Source organism: Hyposmocoma kahamanoa, unplaced genomic scaffold (genome assembly GCF_003589595.1).
Source record: "Hyposmocoma kahamanoa isolate Upper Pololo Valley unplaced genomic scaffold, ASM358959v1 88, whole genome shotgun sequence".
NCBI lineage: Eukaryota > Metazoa > Arthropoda > Insecta > Lepidoptera > Cosmopterigidae > Hyposmocoma > Hyposmocoma kahamanoa.
In genome coordinates, this window is record NW_020654466.1 from 14,673,942 (window position 1) to 14,700,532 (window position 26,591).

Genomic DNA, 26,591 nt, shown 5'->3' on the forward strand with positions numbered 1-26,591 from the left:
CGACAGTCGTCTGACGATAAATAAAACGTCACGATAAAAATGTGACGACAGATAACCGCAGCCTCAAACGATTATGTCGTGTAAACGACAAGGCGACTACCGTGAACTGATAAATTGACGTCACGACCTAGTGGGAACAAACAGACAGAGAAGAAGAGATTCGTTCAACGATAAAATAAACGTTCACGACACAGTTAAAACAGATAGTCGTGATATAAGAACAGGCTAGGCGCGACATTCGTCCAACGATAAATAAAACGTTACGACATAATGGGAACGCGCCCTTATACAGCGTGCCGTGGGTGTACATACCTATGTACATCCACGGCACGCCGTATACGGACGCACACATTCGCATAATCTGACGGTGCACTCGCGTTGCACAGCGCGGGTGATGACCCGCGCTATTCATAATAGAATCGAAGCGTTCGCTCGGTATTTAGAAATCAAATAGTAGATGTAGTCAATGAAACTATTTTTTCGGATAAAAATAGCGGTCACGGGTGACCATGGGACCTGTAAAAGACCCGAAACGTTGGTATTGTTTGAAAAAACAAATACGCAATTAAGATCTGAAAAAATAGTTTAATTTGCTGTATGTAACGATCGCGAAAACTTTGAGAACTCGAAATAGTAGACATGTTTATTTTTGTTTTTATGTTGTTTGTACCACAGTGCCTTGAATTCAGAAATGTTCAACATTTGATTTCAATTTCATAACCATACCTACTCTCATAATCGTGATACCAATTCGCTGGTATCACGATTATGAGAGTACTGATACAAATACTAGTATAATTATTTTTTTTTTATAAGCGACTGTACGAACATATCGTGCGCTTGGTGGCAAGCGACACGCCTATCCATGACAGTTGCAGTGCCATTCAGGGCTTTTAATCGCAAAGATCTTCGGGGCATTCGCACTATGCCCGTCACCCTGGGGCATAAGTTTAACAAGTCCCATGTCAAACTTATGTCCCTTCGAAACCGGAACGCAGTAATGCTCACATTACTGCTTGGCGGCTAAAATAGGTAATTATAGTGAAGTGTTGTGCTGAAGTAGTGGAATATGTTTTTCAAACTTAAATGGGACCAAAAAGAATAATTAAAATCAGCTCACAAATCGGCGAGTAATCGCGTAACAAATATACAAAAAAATACAGTCAACCTCCTTTTTTGAAGTCGGTTAAAAATGGACATAGAATACACCTAGTTGTCGCAAGAAGAACTGAAACTCGTTGACAACGATTGATTGTATCATAATAAACAGGTCTACAATATTAAATGCAATGAAAAAAAAAATGTTTGTAATTGTCATTTATTTTTAAAGTTAACTTACTCTAAACACCAAAGATAGATTCGGTGGCATGCAAATCTAGCAGCGGTTCACTGACTATCTTTTGAAGTCGTTTCTCTTTAATTTTTTCATAGTTGGGCGTCCATAGTTGTGTTGTCTTCGGCGCATATGATCCGTTTAGTTGACTACTTTCATTATCTTCGTCATCACTCGATAATTGGTATACTTCCATGCTAACTTCTTCAACATCTTCGGGTTCCTCTGCCTTTTCATATCCAGATATGTATTGGAGGAATGACGTGCAGAGAAGACTGACTGGAGGAACCATGTGAGGCGCGGCCGACAAAAACTGTAATAAAATAATTATTTGACAATTTCAGTCACTGCTCTGATATTGAATATTAATTTATCTATTTTTAAACCTGTGTAAGCTTAGCCAATTTTCATGGACTGATATACTCCGCCCAAATATTTATTTAACTTTTGACATACGCACGGCTCCGAAGTATAGTAATTATTGACATACAACCAATAAAAAAAATGCAATACTTCCTGGACACTTATTTTTTAATTTTAGTGAAGTGACGTGCTCTTTAGCTCCGATATTTATCGAGCCAACAGTTTATGTAACAAAGATTATTCAAGTTGATAAATTTTGGTACCTATCTAATAAATTGTAATAAATTGTCAAACGCAACATCACAATCCCAATCCGACAATATCTTCTTTTTTGAAACCGCTCATATACACGATTAAAACTATTTCATAAATAAAATCAATTGTTATAAAAAATCGAATCGGAAACGCATTAGGATATCACTAACTGATTAGAATTTAAGCTGTCAAAAGTTAAATAAATGGTTGGACGGAGTATAACCTGGTTTAATTAATTTATTTATTTATTGTATTTGGGTTAACAACAGTACATATTTAGTATAGATTAACAATTTATAAAGATACAATTTTTGAGATTTTAATAATAGATAACCGCATATTACAAATAGGTACTTTCTTACAAATTAAAATTAAATTAAATTTAGATCAAGAGTGCTTGCGTGATATAATAATACAATAAATACAAGTTAATATATATTGTACATTATAACTACATATTTATACACAAACCTACATATACATACCTACCTAAATACATACACCTATATACCCATATAATCATACATATAATATAATACGCCTAGCTGCCACGTAAACCATTTTTTAACTGCGACTTTAGAATGTGTTTGGAAACAAAAAACAAATCCACATCTGCAAATCTCTCATTAAATAATTTAACCAATCGTGTAAAAACCGCGTTCTCATCATAGTTGGTACGGTGGAAAGGAGTGGCAAAAAGCGAAGTATGCCGCGTACGATACTTCGGCACATTAAAATTAATGAATTGAACTAATTCTGGGCTATCAAGCTGACCACGTAGAATATCATATAAGAGACACACATCCAACACTTGACGACGTCCTTAAAGGGAAAGAAGATTATGAGTACAACAGCTCTCCGAGTAGGAAAGATTACTTAGGTTAGATTTAAAGTTTAAATGTTTAACAAACTTACGCTGAATACCTTATATTCGGTTTATGTATTCCATATAACAAGGAGACCGGCTTATATGGGGCTTGCATACTCAAGGATGCTACGTACGTACGCGAAACAGACCACCTTAAAAGTTAAGGGGCATTTAAATGGAATACAAGTTCTAATTACAAAACCTAAATTACGGTAAGCTTTCTGTACGATACACTCTACATGAACAGATAAAAGCATTTTTGCATCAAAGAATACACCCAGATCACGCACCAAGCCTACCCTCTTGATTGTAACCCCATTTAAGTTATAACAAAATATAATAGGATTTCTCTTACGAGTGAAGCTAATAGCTTGACATTTGGCTACACTAACTGTAATTTTGTTAAGTAAATAATATTGTTGAAGCGAATGCTCATGTAAACTTTTTTATCATCAGCATACATAATATGTTTAGAAACTTGAATATAGTCAGTAATATCAAAAATGTACGCATTATAAAATAAAGTTGCAAGATGAGATCCCTGAGGAACCCCAGAAGGTACCATGATGTAGTCTGACTTATATCCACCAATCACAACTACCTGAGAGCGATTTGACAAGTATGAGCGGACCCAACGAAGTAAATCGCCATGTATCCCTAGAGCTTGCAGCTTACAAAGTAGAATGTTATGATCAACGCGATCGAACGCTTTCTCAAAATCAGTATAGATAACATCGACTTGTCCACCACCCTCCATTTCAGTTAACACATAGTTTGAAAAAGCGCCAAATTAGATACTGTTGAGCGCCCCTTAATAAACCTATGCTGAGTATGCGGAATGCCACGGGAAATCAATGGATAAATCTGAGTGTAAATGAATTTTTCAAAAACTTTGCTAATACAATTTAGTACAGAGATTGGACGACAATTATCAATTCGTGAGCGTGAACCTTTTTTATGAATGGGGATGATTTGTGCTTTTTTCCATATACTAGGAAAAACGCAATCCTTAAGGGAATGGCGAAATAAAAGAGAAATAGGCAAGGCAAGACTTTCAGCACATGAAGATAAGAAAAAGGGCGGAACCCCATCAACACCTGCACCCTTACTCTTATCAAGTGCGCATAAAATTTTGTTTACAATTTTTTCATTTACTTCTAAGCATGACAGTACGTCATAAGGCTTATACTTATTAGCATTTAAACAAGAATTAACGGAGTTTACATGACGAGAATGTATGAACACGCTTTCAAAAAATTTATTAAATGCTGAAGAAATTGAGTCCCCATCAGTGTATTCCACAGTATTCAATTTAAATTTGTTAGGATAATTTGATCCCCCTTTCTTAGACTTTACATATTTCCAGAAATATTTTGGGGAATAACGAATGAGTTTTTGACTATTCATAATAAAGCGGTCAAAACACTGGGCCTGGACGACTGCTTCTCTAGAGCGGAGAAGAGAGAATTCGTCATAATCGCGCGGATTGCCGAATTTTTTCCACTTTCTATGCATCTTATATTTCTCCTTTATTACGCGTATCAATGCAGCACTGTACCAAAAAGGATAATAACAATTAAGCTTAGGATGATATATAGGGACCATTAACTTGAAACATTCGTAAAGTTTTGAATAAAATATGTCCACAGCCTCGTCTATGGAGTTTGTGTTTAAAATAGTATGCCAGTCAATATGCGACCTTAAAACCTTTATATTCTAGCTTTTTTTTGCAAAAAACAATTTGCAGTAATTCTCATTTTTTAATTTTTCTTTTATATCATGTACACGTAGTACATTCACAAATATGGAGATAAAATAAAACCACAATAATCCCCGTTATAGCATACGTTGTTTGATACAGCCAATAAAGTTACAATGTAACATTTATGACTTAACAACACAGGTGTTGTTTATATATAATTTGTAAATATGATAATGTAATATTTATACATGTACAAAATTAGAGGATAGTCCTCAGTCGAAATTGTATTATTGTGTAAATATTGACAAATTTGAACACAAAAACGGGACATTTCAGATCGCTTTTATAAAAGAACCAGTTTGATGTTACACTTGAAAAACATGGTAGTGGGTACAAACGATAATTTACAGAAAAAATGGTACAATAAATGCCTTGTTAGTTGTAGTTTGTTAGTAGTTGTTTGTTAAATGTTAAAAAGGGCAGTACAAACTGGAAGACGGACAGGTAGCGGATATAAATTTATCAAGGTATATTTTATGATACTTCAATTGAAATACGGTACAACTTTCAATGCTCTGGGACGGATCGACCTTGGAGTAACACAGTGCATTTCTCTCTATACAAAATGAACTCTGCAACTGCAACTTTTTGTTGTCAAATGTTATTTGTGCCTCCAGCAGAGGAAAAATAAATCATACGACAAAATCCGTTACATGGCATTGAATCGCGATGTCAAAAATCGAATACCGAATTTTGGTTGTTTGAGCCATCCATATCGAGTATCGAGAATCGAGTCCTTGTGCGAACGGCTATCAGATAATAGGTAATTAACACTGTTTGTGTCGTTTGTTACTTTGTCAAAAAAGTTGTTCCAACGACAAGTTAGGCTTGACAATATTTTTTTATATATTAGAATAATTCAAGGATAGTAACTAGATTACTAAAAGTAGATTTTATTATTATTATAATCTCTGTCAAATGGTAAACTTATTTATCTACGCAGCAACAAGGTCACCTATTGTACCCCATCTTTGCCTGTTTCTATTCTTGTTAGTGCAGTGGAGACTATTTGTACCATAAACAGTACCTGAGCAATAGCAGTGTTGCCAAGGGCACCACTATCAATTTGCTGCACGAGTCCGCTGGCCGGCACTTGGACTTCTGACAATTGTTGCTCCGCCAACAGCGCGCTGAAGTTCGATGCGGGAAGGTTTCGGCGGGATATCACTTCCAGCTTACCTTCCGTCGTTTGCTCTGGTTCTAGGCAGAAGATTTCCTGTAATATACAAATACCTGTAGTGTGCCACGACTCAGTGTTTTAATGGTTAAGCATTTTGAGCATTGCGTGAAAATGCTACAGGTACAATTACCGGTTGAATCGGCTCTCTGTCCGATATCAGTCCAAAACAATTACTGTGAAATAAGTAAATCTTGTGGGAGAAACAAATAAATATTATTATTAAATGGATTCTGGTTCAGGCGTTGTATCCGCAACATCTAGGACCAGAATATATTATATGGTGCATCATCTATCTCCTTTCTTTGTGTACGGAAGTAAATTATAACTATCTCTTTCACCTTCTGCTTGATGAAAATGGAATCAAAGCACAGGGAATTTACTCTTAAACTTACCGAGTCATTTCTCATGATATAAAGTCTGACGTCATCTCCTGAAGAGGCGCCGAAAGTGCATTCTTTGAACACTCCCGTCTGAGGGTCGACTAGACGCTTTTGAGTGAGAATTGGCATCGAATTGTGTGGAGTAAATATATATACTGAAATATAAACATAAACTTTGACGTCAATATACAATTAAACGATGGCCCAAAAATCTCAATACAGAGTACTAAAAAACCGACCTCAAAACTGCGTGGAATTACATCTATTCGTCAAGTTTTATTACAATTGGTTACCGGAAAGTGCGCGAAACCGAATTCACCCCATAGTTTGCCACTCTTAGAGGTAAGGAGACTATTTTCTTCAAATTTAAATGCCGGAGTTATCGCGTAACATACATACAAAAAAAACGCAGTCGAATTGAGTAGCTCCTTCTTTTTTTGAAGTCGGTTAAAAAACTTATAATCTATCTTAAATTTCTTAGCTGTAAACCTTTCTAATTAGACCTAGAGTAGGAGTCCCAAACAGTGGTCACATAGGATCTCCCAACAACTAGAGCTACCTGTCAGCGTCACACTCCACCAGGCGACTGAGCGCAACCGATGGAGACAGAAAATTAGCAGGATAAAGTGGAGTCACGATCCTCCGTAGTGAGGAAGTCATTCAGAGCTCTTTTTTTAACCGACTTGAAAAAAGGAGGAGGTTCTCAATTCGACAGTGTTCCTTTTTTTTGTACGTATGTTACGCGATAACTCCGTTATTTGTGAACAGATTTTCATGATTCTTTTTTTGTTGGAAAGGGGGTACTTCCATAGTGGTCCCATTTATTTTGAAGAAAATCATCCACCTCTTAAGGGTGGCTGTTCACGCACGAAGATTCATTTTTATAAATAGCGCCTAAATTTAATTTAGGAGCAATTAGTTTAATGGTCGATTTTGCTATTTCTCCAATTCAAGGCGTTTTTCTCTCAATATACTTTGAGTAGTGAGAACCGATTTTTATTATCTCCAGTGTCAAGTTCTAGTGTGTCCTAGTGGCGAACTAGGGGATATGTCAATAAAACTTAGCAAATAGACGTAATTCCACGTACTTTTGAGGTCGGTTTTTTTAGTACTCTGTACTGAGATTATTTATAATATCAAGTGACGGGACGAACAAGTCGTATATCTGGTAGTGAGCTACACGCCAGACCATAACAGTTGCAGTGCCACACACAGCTTTAAATAGCAAAGATCTGAGGGGCACCGACACCTGCCACCTTGAGACATAAGTTGGTCTAGTGCCATGTGCTTGTAATTTCACCAGCACCCTTATCTTACCCTTCAAAACCGGAACGTAGTAATGCTCATATTACTGCTTAGCGGCAGATATACCTCTCCTACTACTAAGCTCCTTGCGAAAGAGTTCATCCAGAAGTACTGCCACCTTAGCCATTTCTTCTGCTAAGCAGTAATGTGAGCATTACTGCGTTTCGGTTTTGAAACGTAAGGGTATTGGTGAAATTACAGGCACATGGAACTTGTCAACCTATGTCTCAGGGGGTGACGGGTGCAGTAGCAGTGCCCTTCAGATTTTTGTGATTTAAAGCTCTGAGTGACACTGAAACTGTTATGCACTGGCGTGTCGCTTACCACTAGGCGCACGACTTGTGCATCTCGTCAATAGGTATTATAAAAAAAACAAACTTTGGAATTTTAATTAAATTAAATGACTCGATGGTCCAAAGGTTTGCACTGTCAGTACCGGATGAGGACATCCCGGGTTGGCTTCTCGGTAGGACCTATTTAGGAAATGAACTTCTTCCTCTAGTAGGGTGTAGCCCTGAAGTGAAGTAAGATGCTCTGGTACTCATAGTACAGGTAACTTCCTACTTTGAGCATGATGAATAATTATCTGTGCAGTGTTGCAGTGGACGTCTTCCAGGTGATATGATAATGAATAACAAAAACACTGATCTTAAAATTCGATACAAGCTTAACAATTTTAGGGTTCAAGAGTCGCTCAACTTTTGCATTTACTTACTATCATTATTAGTGGAAGCAATAGCCATTTTGTTCGAAAATGGGTCTGCTGCGAGGCAAGTCGTCTTCATTGGCACCAACCACTTCACTGTTAGGGACAGTAAGCTCCACACAGCTAAGCAATTTTGTGTCGTACAAGCTACCTAAAAAAGTTCATTTTTCAATTTAACACTTGTTTTTAATAATATGTACTGATTGAAAATTAAATAAATGTTTTTGCAGTTCAAAGGAAAGAACTATAAAAAAAATGTAAGTGTGTTAATGTATATATATAATATGCTTTATGTACAACTTTATGTCCCTAGGAGGTATATAGTGAGTACGGTATAATGTTTATAAGATTTTAATGATCACCACATTCAGACAATGAATGCAGTCTGTTCAATTTTTTTTACTTCTTTTTTGCGACATGTTGGCCAATGTCATTTATAAAATTGTTTTCAATAGGAGGGTATATAGGTAGGAGTAGGGTAAGGGTGCTGGTGAAATTACAGGCACATGTGCCCCTCAGATAATGCACTTTCAAACTTGGCACTGGAAGTGATATAGACAGGCGTATCCCTTGCCACCGGGCGTACGAGTGCAACCCGTTACTTGATATTATAAAACTTTTATGTATGTGTTTACCTAACACTAACATATGTTAGCCAGCACCTTTACCCTTCAAAACCAGAACGAAGTAATGGTCACTTTACGGGTTGGCGGCAGAAATAGGTAAGGTGGCAGTACTTCTCTGGATGAACTCAGTCTTTGAAGTTAATGTGCAACAGGCGGCCTTGTTGCCATGTAGCAATTTCTTCCAGGCAACCTCAGGATAAAAATTTGGGATATGTAAAAGGATTGTATTTTGTTAAGAAAAATAGCTAAAACACTTACATAGTGAGCAGCGTCTTTATGTCCGAAACGAACGTGAATGCCTTTCGGGCGTAATGCGGGATGTGATAACGTAGTCCTCAAGTTGCATAAATGCGTGTCCCACAAAGTGAGCTTACAGCCAAACCACGCCGCGATCAGCGATCCGTCAAACGACACATCGACTCCACCCATACCATTCTCATCATCTTGCTTCATACCAGGAGTCACAGCAGCGTTGCTCAACAAAGAATGTTCTTTATGTATATCAACGATTTTCCTAACAATGTCGCTTTTTCGCGAGTATTCTCTCAAATACGGTATAGGTTCACCCCTACCAGGCGGTAAAACACCATTTTTATACTTATTTAAAATGTCGTGCGAAAGAAATTGAGCTATTCCAGAAGAGTAATAGCAAGCTGTGAGGCAGACCCATGTAGACGTCATTTCCTTTATTTTATGTTTCTTTTTCATAATAAACTTTTTCGTGGTCTCTCTTTTCCATATTCGGAATTTTTGGTCCGCACCGGCCGAGACACAAATATCGCCTTTGCTCGTAATGGCTATAGATACAACATTACACCCTCCGTGCGAAAGATTGACACAGGTATTCAGCTTGAATGGTGTTGCATCTTTTACTTGAAGAGCCCAGAACTTGAGTCTTTCTTCTGGGTATGTGGTTCCATCGTTTCTGTATTCTGAAGTGACGAGCCAAGAACCGTTGGCGCTGACCGCTGCGCACGTGATTTCTGTTTCGGCTGGGATAAGGTTGTATCGCTCTGGCGGTATTAGGTTCATTCCTGTTATGTCTATCTGTAAAATAAAATTAATATGATATGTTAGTTATGTAATTAAGTTTAAGATACTTTACCAGTTTTTCATTCTCCATTTGTATAGTATTTATCCCTAAAATAAGGAAGACATTACTGGGTGTTTTAAGACACAGAATTAGTATATAGTGGACTGTTTGTCAATTTGAAGGATTTAAATAATTTTTTTTTTATGTTTCTGGAAACGACTGGTCTAACCAACCAAACTGGAGGTAAAAGACAATGAAAGCAGACTCCTTCATTAGACGGGAATAATAATCCTGAGAAAAAAAGAAAGAGACAGAAAAAGAGATGACAAATAAGCAAAAACGACTACGTCTTTGTTAACTTGTCACCATCTAAATCTGATTCTTACAGCACAAGGAGTGTATTTGGTGTGATTATCTGGTATTTTTATTCATAGGTTAATACTTACATTATACAATACTTTGTCAGTAACAGTGGAATAGAGCTGCAAGTGTCCTGTGCGCCCGCCCATTAACAGACCGTCAAGGCGATGGTGGTACACTAAGGGAGTGTCCAGGGCTCTCGCTGCGGGCGATAAGCCTCCGCACTCCAGAATAGTGGACACCACGCGCATTTGAGCATTTGCTATTATTATAGCTGCAAATGAAAATTACGTACATAAAACACAATAAATACATACAAATTTCCACAAGGTCAATTGGCATACCTAACTGTCATGCTTAAAGTGGCATCTACCGATTGTACCAGGGACACCAATATACACATACATTGAAAGTTGGAATTAAACAAAGAAACATTTGCCCATGTGTTTTTCAGTTAGAAATAGAACAATTCTATATCTGTCGTTGGTTATCTTCCAAAATAATAACTTCAAGAGATGCAGCTTCACCAATATTTAAAATCGCAGTTGTCACATGCATGTCTATATCTCGTCTTTCAACGCAACTGGTCTATAAATCCCACGCAGCCCTTGTATCTCATAAAATATCAGATGAAGACATCAATATCATGTTCACTGCCGCAACAAGTATCTCCATAGAGTACTCGACCAACTTTTATTGTAACATTGTAATTTTTAATACACAAGAATCAGCTTTCATTGATGTAAATTTTAATTGAGAATATTTGTCCAAACGGACACAAATTTGTCTGACGTGTCGTGTCGTAGCGCGTCAGAAAGGCGTCGGTTTCAAACATTTAATATGGTTAGATTTATATTAGTGTGTCGCAATGTTACGTGACGGCTTGTGTTTTCTGACGCGTCACGGCACACGTCAGACAAATGTAATGACTTTAGTTTTAAAAGCTAACTCGTCTTTTTTCTTTTTTTTTAATCTATTTTTATGAGGCATAATATATGTCAAACTCGCCTTTTAGAAAAGGTCTTAGTAGTTCATTGAACTAATGTGGTGGTGATATGCACTTACAGTTGTTAGTGAGTGCAGCAGCAACATACGTATTATTAGCAGTAATGTGTCTGATTTGTCCAGGCAGTCGGGGGATGAACATTTTCTCTTTTATCTTGTTGGCCAAATTGCCTAATGTCCATTTCACTAACACTCTTTCCATACCACCGGTGTAGAGGTAGCTTCCTATAGAGAGAAATATTCATTAATTAAGCTATTTAGAACCAAGTAAGGACTTGTGTTGTAAGCAGTTGTTTTTTTAAGTCATATTAGGTGAATGCCTGTTTTCACTTGTAAGTTAAGGACAAATTCAGTAAAATTAATGCAAAAAAAATAATAATATGTTAAATTGTTGTAAGTAAAATTACACTAATTTTAAATGTGCAGATATGGCCTTTTCAATGTGCTTTCACTCAAAATTTGCAGCTTCATGCAATGCAAACACTGAACAATTCTGCAAAAACATAATACTATTACAAACATAATATAACAATTCTGTTAGCGAGAGGTGAAGGACCTTAAGTCCATATTTTTAAAATTAAAGTTTTTACAAATATTGCTTTCGAATTAAGTCAATGTTTCGAACGCTAAAAATCAAGCACTGGTAAAACACATTAAGTCCTGTTCTTATTTGTTTTTTATTTAACATAATTGATTTGACCTTATAATTAATTTTCAATTAAATATACTATTATATTAATAAAATTTAACTCATTCTCTTTATCTCTGTAGTAAAAATTACTATTTAGGACTTGATGAAGTGACCAAGTGACGGGACGAACAAGTTGTGCACCTGATGGTAAGCTACACGCCTGTCCATAACAGTTGTAGTGTCCTCAGAGTTTTAAATCGCAAAGATCTGAGGGGCACTGCCACTGCGCCCGTAACTCTAAGACTTGAGTTGACAAGTCCCATGTGCCTGTAATTTCACCATTTAATTACATCATAATAATTTACTACACAGAAATAAACAAAATTACTATGAACATGATACTGAAGGTAAGTTACACAAACATGTTCCTTGTATTTTGCCAAATAATTTCTTGTTTAATAATTTAAAATTGCTTTTTTTTACTAAATGCTGAATTATATTTTGTAATTTTTACTCAAATAAGTCAAATTATGTGGTCGACCTGTCTCCCAAGATACAGGCTTGTGCCTAGTTTGGGTAATCAAAGTTAAATAATCAATTTGTACGACTATTACTTTTCATGATACCTACTTTGTTTATACCTGTATAAATCATTTTTGTGAAGAACAAAATTATTATTATTAATTACCTTGTAAAGAAAAACAAACAGCTGTAGTAGGCAATAAATGCCAGTGTAATATTTCATTGCCAACGCCATTGTGTTGAAAAAAATTTCCCCTGTACACATGAGCCTGGCCCAGTGCATCTGTGGTGGCTATTGCATTTTCATGTTGGTGCGCAGCTACCGATATCAAGCGGATTCGGTTGATATTTGGGACTCTGCAATCAAAGTTATGCAATGAAGGCCAAAAAAAATCCAAACTAATTGTGAAAAGTCACAAATTATCCGTGGATGTGTGTCCACGGCACCCGCGATAGAGTCCTAATGTCGAGTCGAGTGTGTGTATTATTTATTAAAACTAATTACATAAATTTTTTTTTAACAAAAAAACCACTTTCTTAAACTACATACCTTATATTCTTATGAGGTTGTTGCAAATTTTGAAGAAACAAAAATGATGTTCCGTTAACAATCGCTGCAAATGGTTCATCATTGCTTCGTCCAACTGCAACTTTGATTAAGCTTAGGGAATGTAAAACAACCTGTTGACCTTTGAATTCATACAATAGTTCCCCTGTTTTTACGGAATATGTTGCCATGTGCAAATGTCTGCGACCAGCTGCAGTTACGAAGCATTCATTATTTTCTAGTAAATGAAAGGACAAAACTTTCTTGCCCTCAGGTATTGAAAGTTTCTGAAATAAATAAAATTATTTGATGAATTAAACCACTGCAGCACAAAGTTCTACGTCTTAGCGCTGGTACTGAATATCTGTAGGGATAAAGAGATATGCATCTTGGATAGCCACTATGAATAACAAAGAAGTATTTACGAGTCCTATGAGTTATATAGAACTTATTGTACTCTGCACTAGGTCTAGATTACAGGATTTAATATGTATCCTGCTGCTAGTGATTTTAAACTTGTTATTATCAAGCCTTGCCCACTGAAAACTATTGGTGTTGTAGAAATACAATCATAAGTCCACATTTTATTCCAGTCACTAAAACAACTAAACACTAAATTCATATGATGAAAAGTAGTGTTTTTTCTTGTAATTTGTTCAACAAGATTGTTGCGTGTTGCAATCACTCTATTCTCTATTTTGCAGTGACCATTAAAAATATTCAATTTAATTATATAAAAATTTGGTGAGTTGCACAATTCACATGAAATATTAAACATAAGTATATGATATAATGGTCAACAGTGTTAGGAAATATGTGAGGTCTAGCAGTGGGACACAAAAGCGGTTATGTAAAAAATAAAGTTGTGAACTTACAGTCTCTCTCAGAACCACACCATTTTCCCACGTCCAGGCAGTGACGTAACCAGTGTCAGAGCATGAGAACAAGTTGTAGTCCTCATTTTCGGGGAACTGGATGGCTTTCAGTTCGTTCACTGGCGTTTCTGTCTCGAGCAAGCGAGTACAATCACCCGTTTGTATATTGTACACACGCACAACATTTTCTACAATTACTAATAACAATCTGCAATAAGATAGAATGTAATTCTAGATATTATTGCAAAGTTTGGCTGAGGTCCTAAAACGCAAAAATATTGAAATTAACGTATTCAATTTATACGTACTCTCCGTCAGGCGAAAATATTGGTCGGTGTTCAATGATATTTCTGCCAGCCTTTCTACAGAAGGTATACTTGGTCGATATTTTGTTTTCACTTTCAGTTTTTATGCCCATCTTGTTATTTCATAACTTTTGGATGAAAAATTAAAATAAACAAATCAAATCGAACACATGATATAACCTCAATCACATGTCGCATGTGAATGTGATCACAAACAAACAAAAATGACTGTCGGTTTTTTTATAATCGTTTGAAAAAGGACCGGCTAAAATCAAAGACCATACTGCCACATCTTCAGTGATGAGTAGTGATGAGTTAACAACAATATATACTGTTGGATACTTTTCTAAAAAAATTTAAATAATGGAAATTTTTCTGGGAAAATTTCTAAGAAATTTGGAATTTTTTTTATTGTACAAATAGACTACAAATTAACTGAACTGTTAAATAGCTTTATTTAACATAAACCCTTTTGGGTTTTACCGTACATCGTCTTATCGTTTCACAACTCTTAAATAAAATAGTAAGTTATGTTCTACTACTTTTTAAGGTAACCTTAAAATTTAAACGTCGTGCGATTGCTATTGCAAATGTTTTATACGTTCGTATTGTTGCCACGACGACCACGCACCGGACGACGCTCAGTGGGTAGGCCCCCCACCAGGTGGACCGACGATCTGGTGGAGGTCACGGGAAGCCAATGGATGCAGGCAGCGCAGGACCGATCGTCGTGGAGATCGTTGGGGGAGGCCTATGCCCAGCAGTGGACGTCGTATGGCTGAATGATGATGATGATGATTGTTGCCACAGGGTGAAAAACTTATTTACGACTTTTCAGTTATATTTTTAAATGAAGTCTTGTGAAGCACACTTAAATATATTAAAAATAGCAATGTATAATTTGAAAACAGTATAATTTTATAAATTGAAATGCTTATTAGATGTTGTCCTTATAAGTTATGTTGTTATGTTAATCCTGCCATTTAAAAAAAATGCAATGTAATGGTGCAAAATATACCCCAGAGAGGGGAGGCTAGTTCTGCTGTTTTTTTGCTCCAACTAATAATTAGCGGCGATCATAATAAATTGTTTCTTGAATTGGCTCGCAACCTTAATTACAAACTAATGTTACATAAGAGCTATTCACCTTATGGCATTCATAATACAAATACAGCTAGATCTCCGTTGAATGAAATCCAAGATACTGCCTTAACTGGAGATGTGTGACGGCAAGTTTATGCTGACCCTTATGTGGACACTATTGTCATAGCTGCCTGATAAAATCGTGAAAGTAATTATAAGCAAATAAAAGTAATTAATTATAATATATCAGAAATTGCAGTTTGATTTCTAGTTTTTACTTGCATTTTGTTTGACTCCATTTTTCCAAACATAAAAAGATTACCAACTCAATGGAGGCATTTCAAACTTCTACGAGCATACAAAGAATTGTTTACAATATATTATGTGCCAAATTCTATGTATGTAGCAAAAGTAAGAATCACTAATTTGGTAAAGATAAAGAAAAATGAGATTCAAAATGATTAAGCAACAGCAAAATAAGAGAATCACCTTTAAAATACATTTGTTGCACTAATACACTTCAATTAGACTCTAAAGTTTCTATCTTTGGTGTACCTAAGAAATTACATAATATACCCTTTGACCCTATTGACTTACAAATAAAAATATACCTTAAAAAATTTCGATAAACTGAACGCGTTTTTCTGCTTCTCTGCTGTACTGTACTCTCTACATCTGATTGAACTGTCACTGTCAAATGAACGCATGCGTGCGGAGAAGAGTACGTGTTTATTGAGAGATTTCTCAGTTTAGAATTTTTCTTAATTAAATTAAAAGTTAATTTCAAAAAGTAATCGGTACAATCATGGCAGAAGACAAAGTAGAAGCGCAGTTGCAAGTGCGATTTGTAACTAAACAAGAACAGTTAGTATCTAAACAATTCATTTACCGGCGTGGTGATAATTTGTTGGCAGATATGTTTTTATTCTGTAAATTTTTGCAGGTATGCTGTACCAGACAGTCCTTACGCTATTCAGAGTAACTACCAGCCCTCGGACTTGAATAAAGTGGTGAACGCTTTATTAAAGGAAACTAATGCTTCGGTAGAGAAGGCAGTAGAATTTGACTTTTTAGTATGCGGGGAGTTGCTCTGTTCGACTCTTGCAGAGCTTTTGCAAGAGAAGGGCATGTCAACGGAAGATACACTTGAGATAGAATACTTGGAAAGGTTCCCTGCACCTACACCACAAGATTGTTTGATGCATGATGATTGGGTATCTGCAGTTCAGGCACGTGACAACTGGTCAGTATACTTAAAATCGTAAAACAGTAAACAGTAAAAACAATATAAAAAAAAAATTATAGATATCAAAAAGTGCAAGCAGCTTTGAATTTTTTTTTAATTTTTATTTATAAGCACTAGTAAAGTACATTATAAATGCATTACAATCTAGTCAAATACAAGACTAATAAGTAGTTTACATTTCACTTAAACTAATAAATAAACAAATTATACTAAGAATTCACCCACTGGCAATTTTCTTATTATCTATTAAGGTGAAGACACTTTTATCATGTGTTCTTTTTATTCAGTGTCTCTGGCACTATTTAGTTTAATCATACACTAACACTACACTAGTTCAAATGGTTTTGTCCGTTTTAAATGTCTTATAATATCTGTGTGGTCAAGTCACTAAATGGCCTTGATGGCATACTTCTGAGCTGTCTTGTCTACAAATTTCATTTCCAAGTCTCGATGGAGGTCTTCGTTTCGTACGTACCAAGGTGCATTTACAATGTTCCTAAATACTTTGTTCTGAAAACATTGGATAATATTTATATTGGTCTTTGCGGTGCAGCCCCAGAGCTGTATACCATAGGTCCAGACTGGCATTAGGACCTTCCTATACAATAGTAGTTTATTGCTTAAAGATAGCGTAGAATGTCTGCCAAGCAGCCAATACATATTTCTGTAACAAATGTCTAGTTGTTCTCGTTTTTTCTTGATGTGGGCTTTCCAGTGAAGCTTGACGTCAAGTGTCATGCCAAGATATTTAGCAGTATTCTCATATGGTATTTGTTTGTTGTTGACAAATACCAGGTGATATATAGGTTTCTTACTGCTAAGTCTATATGTACTGACGTCTACTGATTCGTTAAGCTTAATGTGCCATATTTTAGTGCATTCGTAGAATACATTCAAAGATTGCTGTACTTTGGCTATAGTGCTGTTTTCTACCTCAATATTATATATTTTCGCACCAAATGCACAGAAAAAAGTGGGAATGAGGGGTAGGCGAGGGGAACCACCCACGAAGTTTCAAACTAACAATATTAATAGTTTTCGAGAAAAGAAATTGAAAAATAACCTCAAAATCATATATTTTGACGTTTAGTGCACACACGGACTCCAATATCTATCTATATCGATCCAATTTGTTTTTGCTCAGAAAGACTTCCGCGATTGTAATTTAAAAAACCTAACAATATTTATACACAACGAACAACAACATAAATACGCAGTAAAACACTGTAAATGGCTAAAATGCTTACCGTGAAAAGCCAAGAGAAATAAGAAAAAAAAACAAAAGCGATAAATGATGTTGCGTTTTATTGTTGAAATTACGAAATTGTTATTGAATTATCATTACTATTTCAAAGTAACCTTCTTAAGGAATAATATTTTAAATATAATGTAAATGCTATTAAATAAGTAATAGTGTTTTAAAAAACCAATAAAACACTTTCAAAATTTAAACAACACATGATACAATTACAGTGGAATGTCGAAACGCAAGACATTATTTTGCGTCAGCGTACTTTTTTGACGTAACTTTCGCATTAGGTAGTTGTCAAATGCGTTTTTTTGCTTTAATTTTCATGATTTTCAAAAATTATTTTCTCGAAAATCTTTAACGTCCTAAAAAAATTTGTGGGGTCCCTTTTGACTAGGTCTATCTCCAAAATTAATTTGAACGCCCAACTCGACGTCACGTATAATAAAGTTGAGCCTTTTCGTAGCCCCTCCCCATACATTTATGTCAAAATATATTATTCATTATATCATAGATTCCCAAACTTATTGGTCACACTGTCAACTTAGGCAAGATAAAAAATTTAAATGCCTACCACTACAAAAAAAAACATTGAAAACATGTATTTTTTATATTAACTTAACACAAAAAATCAAAAGAAAAAAGTTACATATTTGTAGTGCAGTTTATACAGAAAATTGAAGTTTTTTTTCAAATGTGGTAGCACCCCCTGCACAACATCAACGCCCCCAGTTGCTTCCGAGGCCCATTCTGCTCTCCTAAGACTTTTCAGCACCACCTGGGGACAGTACCACTTTGGGACACTATGCATTATATCATTCAAAAATGAAATCTCAAAAATTATTCATATCCTAAATTCAAAACTTCCCAGAGGAGTTTCCTCCCCCATACCTTAATTCTACATTAGGTATAGTAAAGTCCTACAATGCATACACAACACATATTTCTCCAAAATATCTGAATAATGATGAAGGACCAAATTGGTGATTCTTACTTTTGCTACATACATAGAATTTGGCACATAATATATTGTAAACAATTCTTTGTCTGCTCTTTTGAAGTTTGAAATGCCTCTTTTGGGTTGGTAATTTTTTAATATTTTGCAATTAGGATGATGTTTGGAAAAGTAAAGTCAAACAAAATGCAAGTAAAAACTAGAAATAAAAATGCATTTTCTATTATTTTATAATTAATTATTTTTGTTTACTTATAATATTAATTAATTTCAGGATTCTATCAGGCAGCTATGACAATAGTGTCCACATCTGGAGCACTAAGGGTCAACATAAACTTGCCATCCCAGGTCACACATCTCCAGTTAAGGCAGTGTCTTGGATTTCATTCAATGGAGACCAAGCAGTATTTGCCAGGTACACCTGATCACTACTAGCAAACCCATGGGGTGAATAGCTTTTATGTAACATTACAAGAGGAAAACAACTTGACAGTTTTGTATTATGTCTTGTTTGTAATTAAGGTTGCGGGCTAACTCAAGAAATTGTTTATTATGATCATCATCATCATCAGCCTATTGCAGTCCACTGCTGGACATAGGCCTCCCCTAATGCACGCCATTTCGCCCTGTTCTCGGCTTGACGCATCCATTTCCTGCCAGCAATCTTCCGCAGATCGTCACTCCATCTGGCTGGAGGGCGTCCCACACTACGTTTGCCAAGTCGTGGTCTCCACTCAAGAACTCGTTTACCCCAGCGGTTGTCGGTTCTTCGGCAGATATGTCCAGCCCACTGCCACTTCAGCTTGCTTATCCGAAGAGCTATGTCGATCACTTTGGTTCTCTGTCTGATAACCTCATTACGGAGTTTATCTTTCAGAGAAACTCCGAGCATAGCTCGTTCCATAGCTCGCTGAGCGACTTTAAACTGGTGGACTAGCCGTATCGTGAGTGTCCACGACTCAGCTCCGTACGTTAGAACTGGTAGGACGCACTGGTTGAAAACCTTTGTTTTCAAGCTCTGCGGGATGGGCGACGAAAAGACTCGACGTAGCTTCCCAAACGCTGCCCAGCCAAGCTGAATCCTCCTCCTGGCCTCCTTCTCGAAGTTATTTCTACCTAACTGCAGAATCTGCCCGAGGTAAGTGTATTCGGAAACAACTTCAAGAAGGTGGCCATCGACGCAGATGGGTCTCGGATCAATGTGGTCATTGATCATGACTTTGGTTTTATCAAAGTTCATGCCGAGACCAATCCGCCGCGAGGCGGATGCTAGGCTGTTCAGCATCTGATCCAGTTCCTCCAGCGATTCTGCCATTAGGACTATGTCATCTGCAAATCGCAAGTGTGAGATGTACTCGCCGTTTATGTTAATGCCCATCCTTTTCCAGTCCAGCGTCTTAAACATATCCTCCAATGCAGCGGTGAACAGTTTCGGGGATATGACATCCCCCTGTCTCACCCCTCTGCGTAATTGGATAGGTTCAGACTGCTGGTCCTGTACTTGGACACTCATGGTAGCAGCATCGTAAAGACATCTCAACACTTGTATATAACGATAGTCCACTTGGCACCGCTGTAAGGATTCCAGGACAGCCCAGGTTTCGACAGAGTCAAAGGCCTTCTCATAGTCCACGAAAGCTAAACACAGGGGCCGATTATACTCTTCGGACTTCTGTATAATCTGCCTCACTGTGTGTATGTGGTCTATGGTGCCATATCCTCCCCGAAACCCGGCCTGTTCCGGTGGCTGAAACTCGTCGAGTCTTCTTGCGAGGCGATTCGTGATGACTCTAGAAAACAGCTTGTAGACGTGACTCAGGAGTGAGATGGGTCGGTAGTTTTTCAGTAGAGTTTTATCTCCCTTTTTAAAGAAGAGAACTACAATACTCCTGTTCCACGCCCGTGGAGTTCTCCCGCAGTGAATGACCAAGTTAAAGAGCTTCTGAAGTTCCTGGATAATAGGAACTCCTCCAGACTTCAAAAGCTCCGAAGTAACTCCGTCTTCACCGGGGGCTTTTCCATTTTTAAGCTGTTTTAGAGCCAACACGATCTCGTCTTGACTGATTTCTGGCAGGTCGTCGGTATAGTGGCGCGTCAAGGTGGCTCTCAAATCGTGATTGTCACGCTGGACCCGAGGAGCATTTACAGCGTACAAACGGCCATAGAAGTCCTCTATCTCGGCGAGTATCTGCGGCTTTGACGTAACGGTTAGGCCATCGTGCGTTGTAAGCTTCGTCAGGTGGCTCCTTCCAAGCTGCTGAGTGAATACTTTGGACCCTCGGTTTCGCTCTATCGCCTCCTCAATGAGGCGTGTATTGGAACTCCGAAGGTCACGCCGTACCATCTTCGCAATCTGCTTGTTTAGGTATGACCTCTCTGACGAAGTGGCCTGGATGTCATCGCGTCTTTTCGTCATAAGTCGCAGAGTCTCATCCGAGAGTTTAGACTTCTTTCCCGTACGCTGCAATTGACAGAATTTGATGCCCTCGCTTCTCAGCGTCCCAACCACGCTTTGTAGGGCCTCGTCAACGTCCTCGGTGGGTTTCAGCTCGACGAATCTCGCTTCGAGAAGTTCATGGAACTTCTCGGAGCCCGCCATGATCTGGAGTGGATTAGGACGGAGCGTGGACTTCATCAAGCGGCTTCTTTCAAGTTTGACATCGATATTCAGAGAGCCTCGTACAAGTCGGTGATCAGATCCGGTGCTAAACCTGTTGATCACTGAGACATCTCTGAATATGTGTCTCTTGTCCGTCAGGATGAAATCGATCTCATTTTTAGTCACAGCGTCGGGGCTTCGCCAAGTCCACTTCCTTTGAGGCTTCTTCTTGAAGAACGAATTCATCAAGAAGAGTCCCTCGTGCTCGAGGAAGTTGACTAGCGTTTGCCCCCTGTGATTCCTTACTCCATAACCATGCGGGCCGACTCGAGACTCGTCAAGATTTGGGAATCCCACTTTAGCGTTAAAGTCCCCCATAACAACTATTATTATTATGATCGCCACTAATTATTATTTGTAGCAAAAAAAAAAACAGCAGAATTAGCCTCCTTTCGCTGGGACATATTTTGCACCATTTGTTGGGATTTTTTTTTTAAATGGCAGGCTGTAGGTGTTAATCAACATAACTTATAAGGACAACATGTAATAAGCATTTCAATTTGTAAAATTATACTGTTTTCAAATTATTCATTGCTATTTTTAATATATTTAAATGTGCTTCACAAGACTTCATTTAAAATATATACAGGCTGTATATTTGAAAGAGACATATTCATACATGTCATAGTAAATCATGTTACAACTTAACATAGACTAAAATAAATTAGGATATGGGATAGAACAAAAAATAAATCGACAAATCGACAAAAGTGTACATAGGAATAAACATTTCCCTTTACGCTTGATTTCGAGTGCAATAATAATAATAATAATAACGTTTATTCCTCCACAAAAATACGTACATATAGTTCTTAGTAATTAAGATACATCCAATAACTTATTTTTGGGAGCTGGTGCTTGTTAAAGGCTTAACGCCTGTACTACAAGTCACCAGACTCTCACCCTTGGAAATGACACATGACAATCTTAAGGTATTACTAAGATTAATTGTTTATAAAAGAAAAACATTTAAATAGCGAAAAAATACATTTGACATTATTGTACTATATTGGGAATACTATCAAGCAAGCACCGAGTGAGACAGCAACAATAACAATGATTTCACATTTACGTTTTAGCTTATGTTAATTATATTTTACTTGAACTATCATCGAAATGTTTTACGTACTAAAAAAAGATAAGTTTATGATTTAGTAACTAGTTATCATTTAATAGGAATTAAGGTTTGTGGCGTAGTTAAAAATGTGAAATGAAATTATTTACAATGATTGATTTTTTAGTTATTTACAGTTTATTTACACTTACGTGGTACGAAGCAAGTGTTCAAAATGTCCACCGTTTTCCACAATGCATAGTCGAGCACGGCATAGTAAATTTTGTTTTAAATTGTACAACACAAACATATTTTGTCTCACAGTATGAAATGCTGAGATAATCCTCTTACGCAACACTTCGACACTGTTCACCTCCTCCGCGTAAACTCCGATTTCGGAACATTTCAATAGCTTGCCTCACTCTATCACCACTTATTGCGTAAAGTCGCACCATCTCAGTCAATTCGACTTTAGAATAAATATCCATTTTGCGGCGATTGGGCGAGCGGAAGTACAAATAATTTACGTGTCTTCGTTAGATCAAGGTCGCGCGTGCACTGTCTGAAGTTTCGCGTATGCGCCCGCGCCCCCACCCCCGACCCGTGCTTTGTTTTTCGCCGCCGTGCCGCCACCCGCCGCTGCGTCGGAGCAATAATAGTGATGTGCATAGATTTCGATAACTAATGATGTTCTCAAGAAGTAGTCGATAAAAAAAAAAAAAATATTTTTTGTAAAGTTTAAGTTCATTATTTCTATGGGGTCAGAATCAGGAATATAACGCACTCTATAAGTATGTCCCACTTTCAAATATAAGGCCTGCATAACTGAAAAATCGTAAACAAGTTTTTCACTCTTTGGCAACAATATGTATGTATAAAACATTTGCAATAGCAATCGCACAACATTTAAATTTTGAGGCTACCTTAATATCTCTTACGTAATATCACAATAGAAACAAAAAATTGGACAGTTGTGTATTATGTCTTGTTTGTAATTATTATTAAAGTGCTCGGGCTAACTCACGTAATGTTTAATTATGATCACCACAAATTATTATTTGGAGCAAAAAAAAAACAGCAAAATTAGCGTCCCCTCGCAGGGGCATATTTTGCATCATTTGGGTGAGTTTTTTCCTAATAGCAGGCTGTAGGTGTTAATCAACATAACTTTTAAGGACAACATGTAATAAGCGTCAATTAGTATAATTATCCTGTTTTCAAATTATACATTGCTTTTTTAAATATATTTATGTGTGTTTCACAACACTTCCCTTAAAAACATATAACTGAATGTCGTAAAAATGAGCCTTTCACCCTGTGGCAACAATTTGTATGTTTAAAATGTTTACAATACATGCACACATGTAAATATTGTATGTATGTATATATACACAACCACAAATAACAATCATAAATAAAACCTTGTTTTTTGGTTTAATACATGGTTGGCTATAATTTCAAATGAGAGCTACGATAACTTGTTCTATTATACTATTTATTTCTTACATTTTTAGTGCATCACATGACCAATCAGCAATGCTTTGGGTGTGGAATGTTTCCGGCAATTCAGTGGACTGTGTAGTGACATGTCGTGGACATGACAAGGGTGTGGAATGCCTTGCTGTTTCTGCAGATGCTAACCAGTTTGCAACAGGCAGCTGGGATAATAATATCTGCTTGTGGAGTACAAGTGAGTTTTTAATGCGGTTATAATCAAACAATGACTATTCGTGACATTGAAAGCGAATATACAAGTGTAATAAAAAAACCGGTCCATGTTTCAGTTCTATTTGTCATACTCGTAAATACATACTTTAGGAAATTTAATTTAATCTGACTCTAAAATTACCCGCTGATAGCAATATTTTTGGTATAAGCAACTGTCCGTTGTAAGCAAGTTGAGCCAGATACAATATTTTTATTTTGAAAACCAATTACTACTTTTGAAACATTTGCAATCAAAAGGATATGCCAACATATGGATATTCTAAAAGTAGGGATGCTTGCGTCGCAGTATAAATAAAACCTGGCTGTCCAGCATTTTACTAGTACTACAAAAAGAAACTAACCTTCTTCACTCACACAATGTCCTTATCGAAACCTTACGTCATTCACACAATGTCCAAATTAGTTTTTTTTTCAGTTTAGTTGGTACAAATTGTGGGTATGTACAGTTAAATTGTACTTAGAGTAGAAAATGTACACTTTATTGCTTTATTACTTTATGTGAAATATATATATATATATATATATATATATATAATAATAATTTGTTTGTTGTAATAGCATTACATATGTATTTTAGGTCTCTCTGATGAAGATAATGCACCAGTCAAGAAGAAAAGCAAACCAGAGCATGGAAACACTAGAGTGAGTACAAATGATTTATTTCTGCAAATGTAGGTTAAGTATTTAATTACCAGTGATTAGAATATAATATTACAGAATATTTTGTAATTTTTAAATAATAAAACAATTAATAATTATAAATATCTTTTTTATACTTTAGTGAGTATTTTAAATTTTACGAATAATATAAGAGATACAAAACTGAGAATCAGCCTGTATAATTATGTTCTTCCAAAGAAAATAGTTGGCTTGATAATTTCGAATCTTGTATTCCGTGCATTATCATAACAAATATAGAAGTAACTAAAATAAGATTGGCCACTGGCCTCAACGGTTACCATGCTGGTCTGTCACACAAAGGTAAAGGGCTGGATTCCCGGGCTAGGAGAAATATTTGTATGGCCTACAGTTATATCTCTCGTGAGTTTGGGTGTAATTTGTGGTCGTCTACCTATGTGTTTGTCCACGGCTCCCGCTATACAGGGATAGGGAATCCGGTGGAAGTGAGGGCTAAGAGCATGAACGTTAAGGTCTTGACAATTTTCCCTACGTGCGCTTATTGTCGATATACTTATTGTTATTGACGCTTTATACAGACTTATACATAACACAATTTTTTGTTTTTGGCAGGAACCCCTGACAACGTTGAAAGGCCACAGAGAAGCGGTATCCGGAGTTCAGTGGATGGATTTTAACACAGTGCTTTCTAGTAGCTGGGATCACTTACTTAAGATTTGGGATTGTGAACTTGGTGGTATCAAGCAGGACATTGCTGGTTAGTATACTTATTGAAGATAAATTTGTGACCCTGAAATATGACACGCGTTGTATGAGTGTGATTTATGAAATATAATGTGATCTGTATATACAGAACTTGATCTATTCGTCAGCGCCTGAGCAGCTACAGGCATTAAAAAAGAACCTTAACAGCGATGATGGTGTTGAGTTTTAGCATTAATGTTTGCGCTTTTTATACAATGAATTAGTTCTTTGAAACTTCGTTATACAGGGTGGAAATTTGAGACGGGTAGCAAGGGCAGCTACCTTAACCGTCGTAACTACAGGGAAATTGTTGTAGAAGACCTTGAATTTTGAAGATATTATGATTGGTATTCAGATTTAAAAAAAAAACAATACAGTCTGCAAAGTTACGCAAATTTCACTAAACTTTTTCTTGCCATTCAATCCTAATTCTGGTAAGGATCAAAAAGCTATGGAACTGAGGTAAGATTACTTACTAGAAATGACACAAATCGCAAAATAAACTCACTACCATTTTTTCAAAATCTGTGAACGCCCATCGAAATATCTTTAAAATTCATAAACAGTGTTATAGAACCGTTTTCCTGTAGCTAAGACAGTTAAGGTAGCTGCCCTGCTCATCTGTAATTTCCACACTGTATATGGCAAGGAGTTAAAAAATCTTACTTGTCGGCCTGAAAAGTTATACATAATGCTTTATTTAAGTTAGTTGGTCAGGCAAAATTGTTGTAATCGAAATTAAAGCCAAATCCGAAGACATTTTCCGTACATTCATCACATAAAAATAGGCAACATTAATACCTTGATGTTACTAATACCTACCTACTTCTTGATAGATGTGGCACTTATTTGAATAAATAACATGTTATTTTGTACATTTGCTTATCTGACATGCGTGTAAATTGTTTTTAAGGTAATAAAGCGTTCTTCGACGCGGATTGGTCTCCTTTAAACAACAGTATTATAACAGCATCTGCAGATCGTCACATACGCCTCTACGATCCTAGATCTACAGGTATTCCATAGTAAATTAATCTAATACTGTATATCTGTGTCAAAGATACCTTTTTAATTCTGCTTGAAGGAACATAGAAAAGGATCTTTTTCTACTGATAGACCTAAACACGCATATATATATATATATATATGTATATATATATATAAACATGTAGGTCTAT

General features: G+C 36.5%; 2 protein-coding genes across 2 annotated transcripts in view; one reads left to right on the top strand and one right to left on the bottom strand.

Moving 5' to 3' along the window:
* Positions 1-1,309: 1,309 nt before the first annotated feature.
* LOC113235720 (WD repeat-containing protein 75) lies at positions 1,310-14,194 on the bottom strand. Its single transcript, XM_026471588.1, has 11 exons — positions 14,060-14,194; positions 13,752-13,959; positions 12,880-13,163; positions 12,496-12,686; positions 11,237-11,401; positions 10,258-10,445; positions 9,037-9,825; positions 8,162-8,303; positions 6,154-6,296; positions 5,609-5,797; positions 1,310-1,646 (listed from the first exon to the last, which is right to left on the bottom strand). The coding sequence occupies exons 1-11, from the start codon at positions 14,167-14,169 to the stop codon at positions 1,341-1,343; spliced, it is 2,715 nt and encodes a 904-aa protein (XP_026327373.1). The 5' UTR covers positions 14,170-14,194; the 3' UTR covers positions 1,310-1,340.
* A 1,750-nt stretch (positions 14,195-15,944) lies between these two features.
* LOC113235946 (ribosome biogenesis protein WDR12 homolog) overlaps positions 15,945-26,591 on the top strand; it is a 15,353-nt gene continuing 4,706 nt past the window's right edge. The window contains exons 1-7 of the mRNA XM_026471869.1: positions 15,945-16,003; positions 16,083-16,382; positions 18,864-19,004; positions 23,817-23,992; positions 24,608-24,672; positions 25,282-25,426; positions 26,327-26,428. Coding sequence (XP_026327654.1) covers positions 15,945-16,003; positions 16,083-16,382; positions 18,864-19,004; positions 23,817-23,992; positions 24,608-24,672; positions 25,282-25,426; positions 26,327-26,428 — 988 coding nt within the window. The remainder of the gene's footprint in view (positions 16,004-16,082; positions 16,383-18,863; positions 19,005-23,816; positions 23,993-24,607; positions 24,673-25,281; positions 25,427-26,326; positions 26,429-26,591) is intronic.

What these genes read in the sequence shown, in the direction of transcription:
- LOC113235720 (XM_026471588.1), bottom strand. Translation starts at nt 14,169, where the DNA reads ATGGGCATAAAAACTGAAAGTGAAAACAAAATATCGACCAAGTATACC. An exon ending in ATAAAGACGCTGCTCACTAT is followed by an intron (nt 8,304 to 9,036) that starts GTAAGTGTTTTA and finishes GAACTTTTTTAG; the next exon opens with GTAGCTTGTACGACACAAAA. An exon ending in GCAACACTGCTATTGCTCAG is followed by an intron (nt 1,647 to 5,608) that starts GTACTGTTTATG and finishes ATTTTATTACAG; the next exon opens with TTTTTGTCGGCCGCGCCTCA.